The sequence below is a fragment of the Aptenodytes patagonicus genome, chromosome 2 (genome assembly GCF_965638725.1).
Source record: "Aptenodytes patagonicus chromosome 2, bAptPat1.pri.cur, whole genome shotgun sequence".
Classification (NCBI taxonomy): Eukaryota; Metazoa; Chordata; class Aves; order Sphenisciformes; family Spheniscidae; genus Aptenodytes; species Aptenodytes patagonicus.
Window position 1 is genome coordinate 112,765,667 of NC_134950.1, and position 18,131 is coordinate 112,783,797.

The 18,131-nt window shown below is 45.1% G+C and overlaps 1 protein-coding gene across 2 annotated transcripts in view; it reads right to left on the bottom strand.

Moving 5' to 3' along the window:
- Nucleotides 1-18,131, bottom strand: part of VOPP1 (VOPP1 WW domain binding protein) — a 124,946-nt gene that overhangs the window by 64,777 nt on the left and 42,038 nt on the right. The window contains exon 1 of one of the 2 annotated variants that reach the window (XM_076330758.1): nt 3,888-4,271. The exons of the other annotated variant lie outside the window; for it this stretch is intronic. Within the exon in view, the coding sequence (XP_076186873.1) occupies nt 3,888-3,938 (51 nt within the window). The 5' untranslated portion in view covers nt 3,939-4,271. Of the gene's footprint in view, nt 1-3,887; nt 4,272-18,131 lie in introns of those variants that run through there. 2 annotated transcript variants of the gene reach the window in all.

Below are 18,131 nucleotides of genomic sequence, written 5' to 3' on the forward strand. Positions count from 1 at the left end.
CTACCACAGGCCTCAGCTTACCCTAATTCAGAGCACTAAAAAGCTTGACTTAAATATTCAGGCAGTTGCATTAACTCCTAGGTTCCTCTGGACACACCATATGGGCCAACCAGAAGCTTAGGCACCTAAAATTATTCGACAGTTTTGAAAGTTGAAGCTATCCAGCAAGCTACTCAGCAGCAGTAACAATAAAACACCTTCTTTATTACCGCTGCAGCACAGGCAGGGTCCTCTACCAGGCTTAAACAGCTCTGCTGAGCCTCCCCATCCTTGAGCTGAGCCTCCCCATCCTTGAGCTGAGCCTCCCCATCCTTGAGCTGAGCCTCCCCATCCTTGAGCTGAGCCTCAGCCACCCAGCTCTCCTCCACCCAGCACTTCTGCAGCTTGCGGGAGAGAAAGCAAGCACTCAGTCTGAGAAGTAAGCCACACCAAGACACCCTGGTGCCCTCATTCAGGCTGAAAATAAGCTTGCTTCATCATCAAGGGGGTGGGGGAGCTGCTTGTTTAGTTTTATTTTTTCCCATCCCAAAGACAACACTATTCATTAAAGTCACGTTTAAGCTCAGACGGCCAAAGCCCTCGGGTTGTCTGATGAAATAAAAGCAGAAAATCTTGATATATACCCCAAACAGACATCACTCCTCAAAGCTTTCCATAAAACTGAGAGCCATCTCTTCATACAAAACTGAGACAAAATGCAGTCCTGTCAGTGAAACCACAAGCTGCGCTAGCGAGTGAGACCACTGGCTATTCGAGAATGTTGAAATCACATACCCCAATACTACACGTTTACCAGACATCCAGGTTCCTGGTGAAAAAAGGGTGTTTCAGGCAACTGCAGTTAATAACACACTGCTACCTCCAAGTAGCCAAATTAATTTGAAGAGACAGATGGATGAAGATTCAACAGTGTTCATTTCTTCCTGCAAGAACCAAAATTACCTGTCAAGTTATCCACCTTAAAAGTTCCTCATTTTAGCTTACGTGTTAAACTGTTCAATGATGACTAAGTTGTGAGCAAAACTCATGGCATCTTTGGCTTTTCTCCCTTAACATCAAGGTCTTCTCAGAGCAGAGTTACCTAGGTGCTGGGGTTGGAGATTTTTCTTCCACCATGGGAAGAAAATAAAGTCTTCGTGGTTATGGCAGAAAACCCTTGTCAAACAAGAAAACTCAGAATTAATCCCCCTTTCCTACCACCACACTAATTACAGAAATGGCCGGAGTGCTGTATCTCAAGCTCTTCTGGAGAAGGGACCGACATCCTAGCATCGAGAGCCAGCAGTTTCTTACATGTAAATACTGCTTCAATAGCGATGCCTTCAGTCGCCTTCATGAAACCACCCACGAGCACATGCAAGTGCCTTCCCCTGCCCCTCAGTCCCTCTTTTACATCTTCTGCCCTTACATCAGGATCGGCAAACCATCACTTCTCCACGGGAGTGTGGCACAGTCAGTTACTGACTAGGATTCAACCTGAAAGCCACAAAGAAGCATTCCCTGCATCCAAACTCACACCCACCTTGAACTGGATTTATGTTTACTTGTGAAGGAGTTTATATTCCTTTCATCCATACAACCAGAAATAGCGTTTTCGAATGCAGACAGACAGAAAATACATTAATATCTTGCAACAAGTATTTTGGGTAATTTCAGCAAGGAGAACTTTAAACATCAGTAAACTACTGCAAATTGCTCTGAAGGGCTAAATGGCTTCCCCCCCCATTGGGTAACAGTCAAAGCCTGAATGAATTCAGCCAAAATGCTGAATGAAAAATATATTTGTCAGCTCATGCTGTGTTAAATATTAACTAAGATCACGTCAAAGCTGCAAATAGATTTTAAAAAATTGTAACAATGCTATTTCAGATAATAGCCAGTATGGCAGTTAGTGCAGAAGACAGCAAAAGTTTCAAATACCAAAAACCTTCTAAACAACCAGCTGTCTCCGATTCAGTTATTTAAACCCCCAGCATTTTGTTTCTGGGCCTTTCTTTCCCTGTAGAGTACAACTTAAAACAATTTGTAATACTCCTTATTTACATAGCATCTCATTTAAAAAGGTATCCTAAGCACTTCCAAAAAAGAAAAAGCTCCACAAAACCAGATGGCAAAACAAACATTCTAGATTAAAAGAAAAAGGAAAAAAAACCCCACAATTAAAACCAGTATAAAAGCTTAAATAACAGCAACATGGGCTTACATCCAAAGAGGATTTATGCAAATTACTTTTTTCAGGCACGCAGGATCTTTTTCAGCGGAATACGCATTAGAAAGCGGAGACATCTAATCAAACAGATCCTGGAGGGGCGAAGCCTTTCACACTCTCAGATGAACAAACTCCCTCTGGGAAATGCCGGTGCCTGTTTCATTTAATTGACATTTTGCCATTCGTGCTTTCTGAAGAGCTTCTGCAGAGTCAAGGAGCAATCGCGGGCCAGGCTCTGGGCCAGGTTTACAGTCGGGGTAACGAGACGCAGCCCAATTAACTTGAAAAGAGTTACATTTATTTATATTAAATGGTGATTGTGATCTGAGCGTTTTAATGGGATGATGCTGGATGACATAGTGGGCAACATACCAGAAATTGTTCATCTACGTAGGTGGCATAAACATGTAGTAAGCATCATTTTCATGAATTATATCCACTACCGAAAACAATAATTACACAGCCAGCACTCCGGTGTCCATGTATGGGTTTGGTGGTATGGTTTTTAAAAAAAAAAATAATAATAATTCATTTTCTGTCTAAACTGCTCCATCAGAGGCAACATAGCTCTCCACCCCTCCGACACCTTCAGCTAGACCGCCTCCGGGCTTTATAAATGTAAAGACGTATCTAAGACAAGCCCATGGGCGTTTCAGAAGTCACCCCAGCACGCTGCCACCGCACGTGTCCCGGCGGTGACTCAAGCGTGGTGGCAAACCCGCCGCCAGGAGCTGCCACGGCAGCGTGCCCGCCATGAACCTGTCCCAGGGTGGTTACCAACGCCCCCCAGCCTGCCCCCAACCCAACCCCAAGGTTAAACCAAAGACCAAGGGACAGTTCCCCGCCAGAAAACATCTATGGATCTGCCTGCTAAAAAAGGAGCTGGTTTCCCAGCCCCATGAAATAACTGCGGGGCACAAATCCCCCCTCCAACTAAAGCAAGCTGCTAATTTTTCGTTTGTTTGTTGTAACTACTAAAGCTGCGCTACCGAGGCTTTCCGAGAAGTTTAACCACGCTGCTCGGTGCCGCCACGGCTCCTCCTGAGCTGATGCCGCCGCACCTCTACCTCGCAACGTACATTTTGTCCACGAAAGGATACTTAAAAACAAAAGATGCACCTTCCATTTAACCCTTACTGAAAGGCACACGTTTCGCGTCCCCTGGAGAGCCAGCCAGCCTATTAGGAAGAGGCAGCTTCCAACAGCTTGTGCCCCTGCCTACAGGTCCCGTGTTACTCTGCTCCAGCACAGCGCAGATAATCTTTTTCTGCTCCCGCAATAAAACATTAAAAAGAAAGCAAGCCAGGTCGCTGCTAACAGCCGTAACTACTGCTCCCCGGCAGCCTCCTAAGGTTTTGCCGGGTTTTGCCCAGCTCGGCCGGGCCCCGCATCGCCGCTCCCACGCACCCCTGACCGCGCACTGCCCAGGAGCTTGTGGAGCCAAGCCCGTTCCGGCAAGGACATTAACCCCAAAATAAATACGGTAACACCGCCTCCCACACCCCACCCCGGCTGGATACGGGCTGCCAGCTTCCCCTCCGCCGGCCGCGCAGCTCCAGGTCGCGACTGATGGCAGATCCCCCCGCCGCCCTCCAGGGGTGAACCATCCGCCCCGGGGCTGTCGGAGCCGCCGCAGGCAGGCAGAGCAGCGCTCCCCCCCCCCCCCGCCCCACCTCACCTCCCACAGCAGCGAGAGCAGCAGCGCGACCCCGGGCTGGAAGCGGTTCATCTCTCCTCCTCCTCCTCCCGCGGCGGCGGCGGGCTCGCCCCTGCCGGCTCAGGCGCGCACGGGCGCTGTCAGCGGCGCCATCCTCGGCGGCGGGGGAGTTCCGGGGGCGGCGGGGGGAGCACGGACACAGGCACGGCGGGGCAGCGAGCAGGGCGGGCTGACAGACAGCCCGGGGGAAGGGGCGGCGAGGAGCCCGCGCCGGGGGCAGAAGGACGAGGCGGGGTAAAGCGACGGCGGCAGGGCGGAGACGGAGGCGGGGAAGCCCCGCAGTAGGGCGAGGGCGCGCTGACCCGCTGGTCCCCTCAGCGGCGGCCGGAGCCGGGCGGGTAGCGCCGCGGCGAGGCGAGACGAAGGGCAGCGCGGTGCACGGGCGGGCGGCACAAAGAGGCCGGGCGCCGCCGCGGCTGAGGGCGGGGAGAGGAGTCGGCCCGCCCCGGCACCGCCCCGCGCCGTTGCCCGGCCGGGAGGGGGACGGCGGCGGCGGCAAGGGGTGGGGGGAGCGGGCTACCGCCCCCCTCCCCTGCCCCGCGCGGTCCGCCGGGCGCCCGTGATGGCGACCCCCCTCCGCGGGAGAGCGACACCCCCGCCGGCCGCGCTGACTTGCCCTGGCCCCACAGACCGGCGGCCTGCCCCGGCAGGGCTTGTGCGGATCCCGGGGGCGAGGCGATCAGCCGGTCGGGGTGCCTCGGGTGTCGGCCCCGAGAAGGAGGAGCGGGTCCACGTGAGCCTCGCGAAGTGCAACAAGGCCAAGTGCGGGTGGAGGGAGATGATCTTCCCCTTCTGCTCCACTCGTGAGACCCCACCCGAGTGCTGCATCCAGCTCTGGGGTCGCCAGCACACGAAAGACATGGACCTGTTGGAGCGGGTCCAGAGGAGGGCCACGAAAATGGGCAGAGGGCTGGAACGCCTCTCCTGTGAAGAAAGGCTGAGAGAGTTGGGGTTGTTCAGCCTGGAGAAGAGAAGGCTGCAGGGAGACCTTATTGCAGCCTTTCAATACTTAAAGGGGGCTTATAAGAAAAACGGAGAGAGACTTTTTACCTGTAGTGACAGGACAAGAGGCAGTAGTTTTAAACTGAAAGAGGGTGGGTGTAGATTGGACATAAGGAAGAAATTTTTTATAACGAGGGTGATGAGACACTGGAACAGGTTGCCCAGGGAAGCTGTGGATGCCCCATCCCTGGAAGTGTTCAAGGTCAGGTTGGTCAGGGCTTTGAGCATCCTGATCTAGTTGAAGATGTCCCTGCCCATGGCAGGGGGGTTGGACAGGATGATCTTTGAAGGTCCCTTCCAACCCAAACCATTCTGTGGTTCTGTGATTCTATGACGGCACTGCCTCCGTCAGCCTCGTGAGTGGGGACGAGCATGGTTGGGCTTAGGCCCCCCTGCCTACAGGGTGCACCTTTGGCACTTCAGAGGAAAGGCTGTGCTCCCGCCCTGGTCCTTCATTTCCTCAGCATGCTTAGCAACAGCCCTGGGTCATCTTCTTACAAAGGTCTCAGGACTAATCCTAGACCAGAGTCAAGGTGATCACCAACTTCAGCAGTGACCCCCATGACAGGTGGCTGGTGTAGTTATGTCCTGGGTGTTTCCTTCACCACCACCTTGTCCTGGTGCTTTGAGCTTCCTTTCCCACGCCCCTTTCACTCTTACCACAGCTGGACATGGCACTGTGTTCAGTGGGAGGGAGGCACAGCTGTTCTTTAAGTTTAGGAGGGACCAGAGTTTACCATGGTCTCCTGCCCTTCCTTTATAGGAGAGCTAGCTACGTAGTCCTCAGGAGAATATCAAAATAGATAAGGAGGGGAATTCTCTTACCCTCTCCTGTTTCCCTCTGAATGACAGACCTTTCCCAGCAGCATTTCTGAAGGATGTGTAGCCTTCCACCGTCCTTTTGTGGGCTGCCTGTTTAAAAATGATTAGCACATCCTTGCAACACACAGCTCCTTTGTTCAGCACTTCCCTGTTGTCATAGTCTTCAAGGAAGAAGCTTGCTGTCTGCTCATGCCAAGTTGCCCAGCGGAATGTCATCAGGTGGTTATTATTCCCATACAGTGAACTTTGGAGGAGTTTAGGAGCGGCTTCCAGCTGGCACCGTTAATCATACGTCCTCTCAGGCCCAGGTCATATGCTCTATGTAAGTGACTGTGAACTTGAACAAATTCCCCCACACTGCGTGACGTTGCGTACTCAGAGGTAGCCTGTACAAGTCCTTCCTGAATGACCACTGATTTTGATACCTCTTTTTGTCTCTATTTGATGCTAACCAATCTGAAGCTGTGAGGTGCATTTTTCAGATGAACACTCACATCTCTAACTGAATTTGCTAGAAGATGCCTAAGGAGGTGTCACGGCCATCACTTTGTCTGACAGTGAAGACTGAATGAGGCAACTGTACACACAAGTCTCTATATATAGTCTGAGTTCAGAAGTCATGCTTTCTTACATCTGGGGTATAAAGACACATCGTACACTGGGTATCATCTAAGATAGATCAGCTCACGTTGTCTCAACATACAAAGTCAGGAATCCCTTCAAAAAGGCCCCAATTCATAGAAGTTTGAAAAAGACAGTTTTCAGAGCCTGACATATTGCTTTAACACTAAACTCCCTTCCCATCCCTAATTTCTGTGTGGCGTGATCTAGGAGACAGCGTTTTGGAGACACACCGAGACACGATGACTCTTCATGGAGAAGCCAAACAGCCTGACCCATTTAGGGACACCAAATGAATCTGAATGTCAGCGCCAAGCATGGGTGCTCCATGCCACTGCTGTATCTCCTGGCAGGGGTGCTCTGACAGCCCGGAGACGGGCAGAAACCCTGATAGCACAAATTCTGGGAGGACCGAGAAAGCACTAAGGCATAAAGAAAAGGTAGGAGAGGAATCTGGAGTCTTGCAACCTAAGACACTACCACCCTTGAAGGCCAACGCTGCCTGTACTTTCAGCTGATGGCCCACTATCAAATATGCCTAGGCAAGAGCCAGCTATCAGATACATTTCAGTTAATTATTAACGCATACATCACTACTAAGTTTAGGTTGAGAACGAAGAAAGCATTAGATTTTTTTTTTTTCTCAAAGAAGGCTTCAGCTGGGGCAAGAAAGGAAAAGAAAAAAAAAAAGATTAACGCTGTTTTTTTCCAATAGGCAGATTAGGAAGAGTGAGATGGAGGTGGTGGTCTGGAGGAAGAGGAAGCCGCACAGTCTGGAAGTGTATGCTTCCCAGTGCATGGTTTATTATCCAGCCTAGATAAGGGTATGGATATCCTATGCTATAAAATTCTTTCTAGGCCAAGAGATAAGCTGAAAAAGAAAAACCAGCTCCTGACCCAGGAATAAACAGTTTCAGATTTCATTTCAGTCATATCTCGGCTCCCTTAAGTGATGTCTTCTTTCATTTCCACCTAGCTTCAAGGAACCATCTTCGTTCCTGGGGAAAGCCCATTAGCTTTAATGGAGTTAGAACACAAATGAACTTAGCCCAGCATGTGGCATTTTCTCAGCAAAAGTGCAAGTTGCAGCAGAGCCCCTTAGAGCTTGTCTAGGCGATAAATGAACATTTTCTATCCACCGTGCTGCAGCTCGTCAGCGAGGCGGGCAGGGCGCACGCATCGTGCCAGTTTGACACAACAGTGAAATGAGATAAGGCTTTTGTCGGAGGCAAGGTCCCTAGGTAAAAAAACAGCCCCTTCCTTCACATCCTGATTCCAGTCTTTCTTCAGATACAGTGTTCAAAGAGCTTAATACTCCAGAGCACCCAGAATCTGCGCATAGAAACAAATATATATTAAAAAAAAAAAAGTTCCAGGAGCAGTAGCGTTAATGAAGCTTTATTTTATCTGATCGCGGCTTGCACTGCAGCTGGAACATTGACAATATCCCTCTCCTCTGTGGATTCTTAGGTGCTCCTCAATAATATTGCCATCATTCTCTCAGTGGAGGTGCTAATATTAACATATTTCTTCTACTCAGCCATCTCTATTTCCTGAAACGTAAAAGCATATATTTTTGAAACTGCCACTCCTCTACCAAATTTTTCTTCAAATTGAGTAACAGGTACAGCAATGCCTAGGATGGACTCACGGTACATACATGAGTGTATCTTGTAGGCCTTATTTCTTTTGAACCCAGACTGGTGAATATTTTTAAAGAATATACTGCTTATAAACTGCTTTTTATTGAGCGTTTTCTTGTTTATGTTGAAACAGTTGTGTATAATACCATTGAGACATACTCAATTCCACAAGGGCTGTGTATGAAGCAGGTAACGATTTTATTATAAAGAAACAAATACAGTATTCTCATTTGCTTCTCTGCACGAACTGTAAATAATTATTTACATTCACTATTTTGTATTTATTAAGCTATGCCACTACCTCCTTCACATGTGCTATTAAAAATTAGTCAAATTCTTGTTTGTTTTCCAAACTCTGTATTTTAAGTGTAGGATCACCTTAAATACATTTTGAATTTTTTTTTTATAATTATGTAAATGACAATAGCCATTGTCAGTAAGTAAAAGAAAGCCCTTTTAAATTACATAAAATATTCAGTAAATATCTCAGCTTTCCAAAATCATCACTGATATCTGTTGAGAAACTACATTAGCATTATTCATTTAAAAACAGGTAGAAAAAATACCAATGAATGCAGCAATAGCCAGCCAAGGCAAACATAATGTCATATTTCTGCAGCTTCCTTATCTTGTTCAAAGCACTTTGTTTATCTATGGTGTGGTTTTTTAAAGATCCTATGCCTCTTTTAAGACGTGGGACATTTTCTGAAAAACCATGACCATTTTTTCTAATTCGCTAGCAGTTTACAAAAAGGTGTAGTCTCTTGGCAGAATAATAGTTAAATTATAATCCAACTTCCTAGAATAAAGACTAATTTTTTTCATCACTTGCACCAATAACTACCCATCATGACTGACTTTAAATGCAACTTTAAAGGAAATCTGACTCAGGACTTGCTTAAGTTTTAACAACCTACTCCAAATTCAGTAGCATATTACCACCAGTGCCTCCATCTTCAATAATTATTCAGTAAGAGTCTGTGGAGCTTTAGAGAGATAATCCAGGCATAGTAGCCCTCCTAATGTAAATGATAATGTAAATATTTATACCTCCTACAACTTAATTTTTGTATGGAAGGATATTATTGAGCTGAGTGGCACCAGTCAAAAGAAATGTACCTGATTTGTGTTTTAGTATTCCAATACATCCAGATATTAACTTTTTTTAATCTTCATTAATATCTGCAAAGCACATGAAAAGGTTGGTTTTCCATAACTACTGACATTAAATAAAAGTCCCTGAACTGAAACAGAATGACTGCTTACTGGATTGTACTCGGAGACCTGCAAATAAGAGTCCATAGTAGTCGTAGTCACTATATACTACCACACTGGAAATCTGTGGCCACTTCAGACACCATTTCCAAGAAAACATAACATATTTAACAGATATGCTAAGAAATGAATGATGGAGTGATTATCTATAAGCCACCCTGTCTGGGCTCCTAAAGAACAGCCCCACTGCTCACGCTCTGTGACTTTCAGGCTTTCTTGGTGCAGTCAGATATTTGTCCATCATATTAAACAAATAATTCGTAGCAAACAGTATTTTGAGAAGCAGCAAGTACAAGATAAGCATTAGTATTCTGAAAGACAAAGCTTATTGATTAAACATACTACCCAATGCAACCAGAATAGCCGTGTCAATCAGATCAAATGCTTTTTTGTTCCGTTTTCTCAATCAAGAATGAAGTTTTATCCTCTCAGCAAAGATACTAATGCTTTGTGTTAGAGAACTCAGGAGCTCAGAGGGATTATTTTTTTTCCTGCAAGATGGATCGTTTATAAATGCAAACTCTTTGTTTGCAGTCCACGGTGAAAGGTCAAACATTGGCTTTCTGGAAGGATTAAGGAAGGTTAAGTTCATTCAGAGTATTGTTATAGGACCAAAGCTCAGCGCCAAAGAAACATTTAGGCTCTGAATTCCTATTTGGGCTCCTATTACCGATTTCAATGGATATTTAGAAGTCTAAACACATGCTGTTGGAGCTAGCTGTAGTCTGCACTGCCTCAGACCTGAGCACGGTAAGTATGAAATGCTGTGAAATTAGAGCAATAACTTTCCAAGCTGCCTTCAAATGGTTTGTAAGGAGACAGAAGGAAAAGGTCTTCTGGGCAGATGATCACATCTGCTGAAGTGCATCTGTAGGAGATAGGGAGATCAGATGAAACAGCCTAACTTTGGCCAGACAGAACCAGGGTCAGAAATGAGTAAGATTTTGTCAGAAGGGTCTGGAAGCCACGAGAGGATGAGGAGACGGAGTGAGGTGGGACTCTGAAGACAAAAGGCACGGCACAACAGAGCACGGTGAACATAAGCAGTATGGTGCACAAGGGTGGAAATGAACTGAAACAGAGATTCCTAGTGGTGATAGGTGTACCGCTGATGGCCTGCAAGCTGTGGAGCGGTAGCAGCGTGGGGCAGATAAATGCAGTTTGCGTCCTCCCTTGGGAAAGTGACAGCCCGTGGTACAGAGGCAGGGTGGGGGATGAAGAGGTGGTAGTGCTTCTCCCCTTAGGGCCAAGCACAGAACCAACAGCTGCTGTCTGCCACCACTGAGTTTGAGTAATCTGGCTGTAATTTATATATAAATATGTAATATACCAAACCACTTTTTGTTCCAGAGTCTTTATTAAGCGGTACGGTAAACTGCAAATGGAAAAAAGGATGCTCTGGCTGAATGTCTATGCATCCCTGTCAGCGCTTGCTTGCTCTCTGTTTTGCTCACCACTAATTTCTGCAAAGCAGCCACTTGATTTAAAAACATGGTTATTCTCCCTAAGTGTTAAAAGAAAAGGGATGAGGAGAGGAAAGGGATGTTGGCAGAGACTAAGAACTAGAACTGGCGTTGTCAGGAGTATGTCGTGTGTCCGGACTCTGTCAGTGAGCTCTCTTAGCACTCTGGAGAAAATGCCTGGGGAATGCAATTCCAAGCACACGGTGGCATAATGGAAATGCAAAGCCATCCCCTGTGGCCTGTGATGACGAGCCCCCTGGAATGAAATAGTCTGAAGCACTTTATTTTTGCTTTGTCTTATCTCATCTTCCTGTCTGTGCTGTGAACAATCTCTCAACCCTTACAGCATCCTCCTAGCCAGAGAATAAAAAGCTCTACCAGGTCATTGGTTACACTCTGGAATAATGAGACCTTGGTGATCCAATTCTTCTCATACCAATGTAAATTAGGATTAATTCCACTGAAGTCAATGGGACAAATATAAAACCAGTGCAAGTGGAGAATCAGCTTTTAGATTTCAGCTTCAAACAAACAGATGAAGCAAGTTGCCTAATAGGGGTTTTCCTTCTTCATTAAAGTAGTAACCGTTTCCTGGTTTTTTTTTCTTCCAGTGTGAGTTTATCTGTAGCACACTGAGAATTTCTCCACTGCTATAGCCTGGATATTTCAATGTGAGAAATAACATCCCATTAAATAAAGATGGAAAAATGCATCAATTGTCTGGGCACTACAGGCAATGTGTTTATTAACTAACGTCCCCCCAGCAATCTCAATTTTCTCATATTGTAATGAGATGGGAAGAGGATTAAGCTGTTGCTGGACTGGAAAAAAATCAACAGTAGATGTATTCTAGAAATCACAAGGGATAAAATGCAACTGATGTCAGAATGACAAGAAATCATAACAATACTAATGGGGCATCTGATCTGTAAAAGAAACCATTTTCAATAATGGAAAATATGTAGGGCTGTTAAAAGAACTGTGCAACGATGCTGTTCACTCGGTCTATTGTAGCAGCCTTAGAGCGTCTCATGGGGTCCATTATGAAAAGGAAGATTATTTAACCTTTAATCAACCTTCTTGGAGATGTGCTGTCTCTGTCTACATTCACACACACGTAACACTTAGTCAGGGAATATTTGCCTTAATGATACCCCCAGTGGCATCTCCATCCACCTATTCTCCTATGTTTTACTGGTACTACTACAACCACCAACACTACCAGGGTTGCATGCAAAACCAAAAAAGGGGATCAAGCATATCTCCTGGCTTCCTGAAAATTCCACAGGGACTAAAACAAAGAACAGAAGATCAGCGGTGATAGGTGAGTAACCTTTCCTCCTCACTTGAGTGACGGTCTGCAAGTGTGCCCAGTGGGTGACCCCAAGCCCTTCAATAATACAAAGTCTACTTACCAGCCAAGGTTGTGAAGCAGTCTTCATGACATGGATACATAGCGTAGATAAAAGTACAGGGCGGGCAGAACTGCAAAGCTGGCTGGTATAGACAGCATGAGGCACAACTCATGTTGTTTAAACTCTGGAGAGGGTTGTCCGCCCTCATGTAAGGTAATGAACTGTCAGGCAAGGAAATTTTCAGGAGAGATGATGAGTCAAGGAAGGCAAACGGGGAATACAGGAGGTCGGATGTAGGTTTTGTCCCTTGGGCAGGGTTTCCAAACACTAGTCTCAGAGTTAAGTTTCATAGCGCTAAACCACTCAAGCACAAAATGCAGCATTGACATGAGTGCTGGCATCTGGATAGCTTTTGCTGTCTAAATGGATCCTGAGAGACTGTGGACAAGAAAGCTTTAGGTTTGCTGGAATATGAACAGTGAGGTGATTTTTATGTCAAGAGTGAAGAAAGAAGCCCAATGGATTGTAGATTCAATAGCTGTAAGATCTCTTCAGTGAAGATACTAGATAGTGGGTTTTTTCACCTTTAAAAGGACTATCTCCAACCACCTGCTATACCTTCTTCAGGAAATTTGAGGACCGGAGTCAAGAATTTCTCCCTGGCAATAGTGCAAAAGGGAGCGTGCATACAAGCACTGAAGCATGTAAGGCCCTGCATGAGGAAACTACCTTGATTTTCTTTAAGTGTGCATACTGCTTATCACATAGATCAAGCGAACTCCTTCAGCTGAGGAGTAGCAGTTCACCAACTCAAGACGCATTCTGGCAGTCCGGTCCACTGTGTAAATCTAAATGTAAGGACTTAGTAAACAGTAAAGTCTGTTGGAATCAGTGATGTATTATTCACTTGGCCTGAATAAGCTGCTATGCTATTCAGTGCAGACAAACATCTCACACCTACCTAAACTCCACTACAGCATTTATTATCCGAGGCACTCCTTCTCGGCTGTTCTGAACCACTGCAGTGTGCCATGCATTGTTAAATAACTTTCAAGCAGCTCTATTTTCAACTATACTAGATTTTCACCAGCACAACTTGCCTTATGTTAGCACATATTTGCCTGGCCCTCAGTCAATTTCAAGTCCGATCATTAAAATTTGTATTTGTGCTCCCATGCCTATTTCTTGTAATGCTCCCTCTTCCAGCTAGCCCAGCCTTGAGAAACCACACTGTAAGCACGCTCCAGGACATCCTTATGTTTTAGGAAAGAAGACTTGGATTTTCTAGGCTTGCTGATATTGAAGAAGAGGCACTGTGTGCCCAACTGTAGAATTAAAGCTGTTTCTTGAGCACAGGGGCCAGGATGTGCTGGGGGTAAATAACACTGCTGGGATACAGGGATGGAAACAAAACAGTCCTACTGAAAGCCAAGGGAAACTGCTAATCTTACACAGCACTCTGTAGCAACCACTGCTACACAATGCTGGATGCTATGAGGGGCAGGTATCTCATTAGTGCTTCTCTCTGATAGTAAGGACTACATGGCATTCAGACAAAGATATCCCAGGAGCATCAACTGTTGAAACATTTGAGGTAGAAACCTAAGATGATGCAGACCCCATGGAGAAGCAGAAACTTTCTGCTGCAGCCACTCAGAAGTGGTACAAACACAAGATGGGTTCCTCCAAAAGAAAAACCAAGACAAAAATGTTTCCCTGTTCATTGTCCCAAGTCTTTCCATCCTCAGTCACCCCATTCCTTTCTCCCTCCTCTCTTTTCAAAATAGCAACTGACTATGCACAAGGAAGGAAGAAAACAGCAGGTTTGAAGTGTCCCAATACCTTTAAGATGACAGCGATAATGCAGCTGTAGCCCAAAAAATAACAAAACCATTCTATAATCAATGCAAAAACCATTCCCAGGTGCAGTTTTTGACAGATAGGCTGAATTCTTACTAACAAACAGCAAAGCACACAAAAGAGCAGAAAATAGGTTTAAAACAATAACAGTTTCCACATTGAAAAATGGATCCAAAAGAGAGTCTCTTTGGGCTGCAGCTGTGTTAAAAATTGGCTTGAGAAGAAAGAGTAATGGTCTGATACAGAGTTGTGGGGAGTTGCGCCCACATATAGAAGTGTTGGTATCCTACAGCTCAGCGTAACAATCTTTACACACCCATGCATTAGGTAGTGGCGTGACGGACAGATGGATATCAACAAGTCAAAAAGCGATACAGCTTTTGCCAGTGGAGCCAACCATTCAGCTTACCGTGCACACAGCAGAGCTATACCCAGCAGCAAATGGCAATGTCAACATCAATTATTTACTAATTATTATCTATGTATTATTATTAATAGACCTTCCTTTGACATTTGCAGGGATTCTGCCTGCAAAGAGTGATGCAGTACCCAAGGTGAAGCGCTTCTGGACTCCATTCAGGATGAATATCTATTATCCTCTTGTCCTTTTTTAGTGGTGGTGAGAGGTATTTACGGGAACAATAGGACTGACAGGAGAAAATATCCTTCTTAAGAAGACATTAGTCCGCTTTTCATTGTACAAAAACCAACAGGTTTAAGGGCAAGCATAAGAAGACGGAGCCAGCCATTATTCCAGCAGTAGCTCAGTCTCAGAGTATTTGCACTGTGCCTAGAAAGGGTCAGACTTGAGATGTTTGTTGGCAGATGAGGCTGGTAACATGCATCGCCCTTCTTACGTCTGCTGTATTAGTACCTCATGAACGAGAGACCTTGGGCCTGTGCTAAAATACGGAGAGCAAGATATCCACGTCTTGCAATCTCCAAAGTTTGGGATAAGATACTCTTTTTATCTCAGACTTGAGAGGTTCACAATATAGATGGTCTTAAGAATGTAGAAGTATCTTCACTGTCAGCAAATTATATTACTTTATTACTAACTAGATTCACATGCATTTCAAATGGAATGTGAAATCTCGTAGCTAAAAATAAAACAGTGGAATTATTATATTTCTAATTGAAATAACCGATCACCTGGTCTTGTTGCATCCTAATAGGATACCATCAGAGCTGTAATTATAACAGTGTAAACCAAGTAGCTCTAATAGCAGCCTTTTCACCCAGCCATTCTTACTCATGGCGATAAAGACAAACACAGCATGTTACAGCGCTTTTTCAGATCATTAGACCAACCTAATCTAATTTATGCTGGCAACCTTTAATTTTAACTAGGTCAATTCACTCTGTGAAACCACAGAGAAAACTACCCTGACAATGCAAAATTATAAAGTATTGGAAACAATACAAGTCTGAAATTGCACATAGGAGAACAGCAGCGTACGAATGAAGGTAGCCACAATAGAAAATATTGTGCGAAGCTGCCACAGGAAAAAGAAACTCATTTTAGAAAAAAAATTGTCATTTACTCGCATTGGGTGAGATCCAGCAAGCTATTGAAGTCAGCGGGAGATCTTTGTCTTGGTTTTACCGGGCTTTGGCTCGGAGCCATTGTTTCTCACAGTTCAGAGAATCAATTTAGTTCTTTGACTCTCGAGACTGAATTGAACAAGTAATACTTACTTTGATAATGCGGAAACCCTGCTTGACTAATTCGAGGATGTTTTGAACGACTGTGTGCAGGCCATCTTTATTGCTGGCGTCGCTGAGCTTTACTGAGTCGGAACCCCAAGAACTCCTCGTGCCCGTCTGCTACCCCCCGCTCTCTGAGAAGCATGGCGCGTAGAGGGGTAAGGTACTGGGCGATGCTGCTTTCAGAGACCTTCCAGAGCTAATACACATTTTAATATTCCTAACTTACAGATTTTAATTAAATCAAATGTCAGTGGAATCATATTATTTTCTGCTGGTTAGATTTTAATGAAGTTTTAAACTGATCCTTCACTTTAATGAAATAATTATATAACGCAGGGATGTGTGCTACTATTCATCTGAATTAATAACGCGATCACTTTGTGTGCTGTCATTTTCTGCCGAGGAGGAAGAATACCAAGCAGTTTTCTCAGCCTGCAGATAAATGAAGCAGAATTCTCCCTGTTTGTATTTACTGATATAAGATACGCGCTCTCCTTTATAGACCATGTCTTACTTGCAGTGACTATTGTCCTTCACCCTCTCTTACTCCCCAAACTCATGGAGTCTATTTTGTTTCTGGCTGAAGAAGCCGAGTTAGCATTGTCGGGGCAGATGACCACTGCCTAGCTGCTTGAAGCAATGCAAGCAGAGTCCGGAAAGCTTACTCAGTTACAAGGAATGAAGCATTAAAGCCTTCTGTTTCAGGCAGTCAACAAAAATAAACAAGTTCAAGCAGCTTTGTGAATTAGGAGAGTTGGTTAGGATAAAAAGCTATTTAAAGGAAATGGGCACTTAATGCTGAGATGAAAGGACAGGTCAATAGGAAAGGAGGAGCAGATGGCAGCAGTGTTTGACCTGGTGGCATTTTTCAAGGGCCTCTGTACTTCATTTGGGCTTTCATCCTTCTTTTTCTATAATTATTCTGTATGCAGTGAAGTAATTAAAGAGATGTTTGGTGCTCTGGTGAGCCTTCGTAAGCCATTCATTTCCTGCAATAGTACTGTCTTTGTGAGGGACACAGACTCTTCAGAGAAACGATGTAGAAACCCCATGGGCACACCCCAGGGAAAATTACTCCCTGTCCTGGCAGCCGCACACAGTATGCGTTGCACTTTTTAAATTTTCATCTCTAACAAGGAAACAAAGTCATCAAAAAAGAGACAGTTTTACAATCTAGGTACACATGGAAAACACTGTTGCCTCATTTCACCTGAATGTGGTTAGCCACTTGCTATGTAGGTTCTCACAGGGATGTTCCTGAAGGGTAAGATTTCTACATGACACTGAGCAGATGAATTCTCAATCTAGTCTTGTCTTACTACAGTGCTCTATGCAAAGATTGCTTTCCTGAGCAAAGCAGGAAAGTGTAGTGTGCTCAGAGTCTCAACTGATTATCACTCCAGCAACGCTGAGTCCAAGAAATTCTCTCCGCTCCCTCTCGAGGTCATGCCTTCCTCACGCTTCATGCTCCTACACACTCACCTGCAGCCAGTCATCCTCAGCCCCGAGCAGCTTTGGTTTAGTCTGCTTTTAGCCTAATGCCCATATTCTCCCAGCCCCTGCTGTTTTTACTGCACAAAGGGGCTTGTTTGGACTGAAAGAGAAAGAGTTTGGCCTCTGGATCTAAGGTCTCCCATTGCCACCTCTCCATACAACGCCCCACATTAACCCCAAAGGAGGCTAATGAAGCTGCAGCTCTCACACTTTAAACATCAGCAGACCCACTGGCAGTCCTCACAGGTTTGCATGGAGTATCATCCACCCAAATGAAGGCGCTTTCAACACAACTCTCTGTCAGGTTTAGCATGGCTTCACACATCAGCCAGAAGTCATTTACCTATTTATATGCCATGGCTTATCAATATGTATGGGCTATACCCATTAACCTAAAAGGGATCTCCTGAGTCATCAAGCCTAGTTTCTTGCTATCTCAAGAATCTCACTCAATTCAACCATAAATTTACCAAAAGACATCTTTCCGCTAATCAAATTCTGTTGAAAACCAAGGAAAAATTAGCAATCTAAAAACCCTGTATGAACTCATTACTCGATGTTTGTCTGTTAGGAAAGTCATCTCAAATCTAAATTAGCTTCCAAATCAAATATCCTGCAACTTTTTTGCCATTTTGCCAGCCTGACTTTCAGCCAAGGTGAGGACTAATGGGCCATAGCCCACAGTCCAGCATGTGCCTGCATTAACACTACCCGGTATGCTACAGTAATACAGCAGTTGCATGTAACCTTGCTCAGATAACTGAGAGGAGATGCCTTTCTAGGGTTCCTCATACACATCCACTATTTTGGTGGGTTCTCTTGGGGTTCAAGGAAAGAATTCATTATTATCATGACTCCTTTCAACCCGAGCTGCCATCACTGCATTATCAGTTTTCAGTTGCAGGAGGCTGAAACATTTTCCCTTCCCATGTAGTATTTGTGCTCTTGCATCAAGACTTC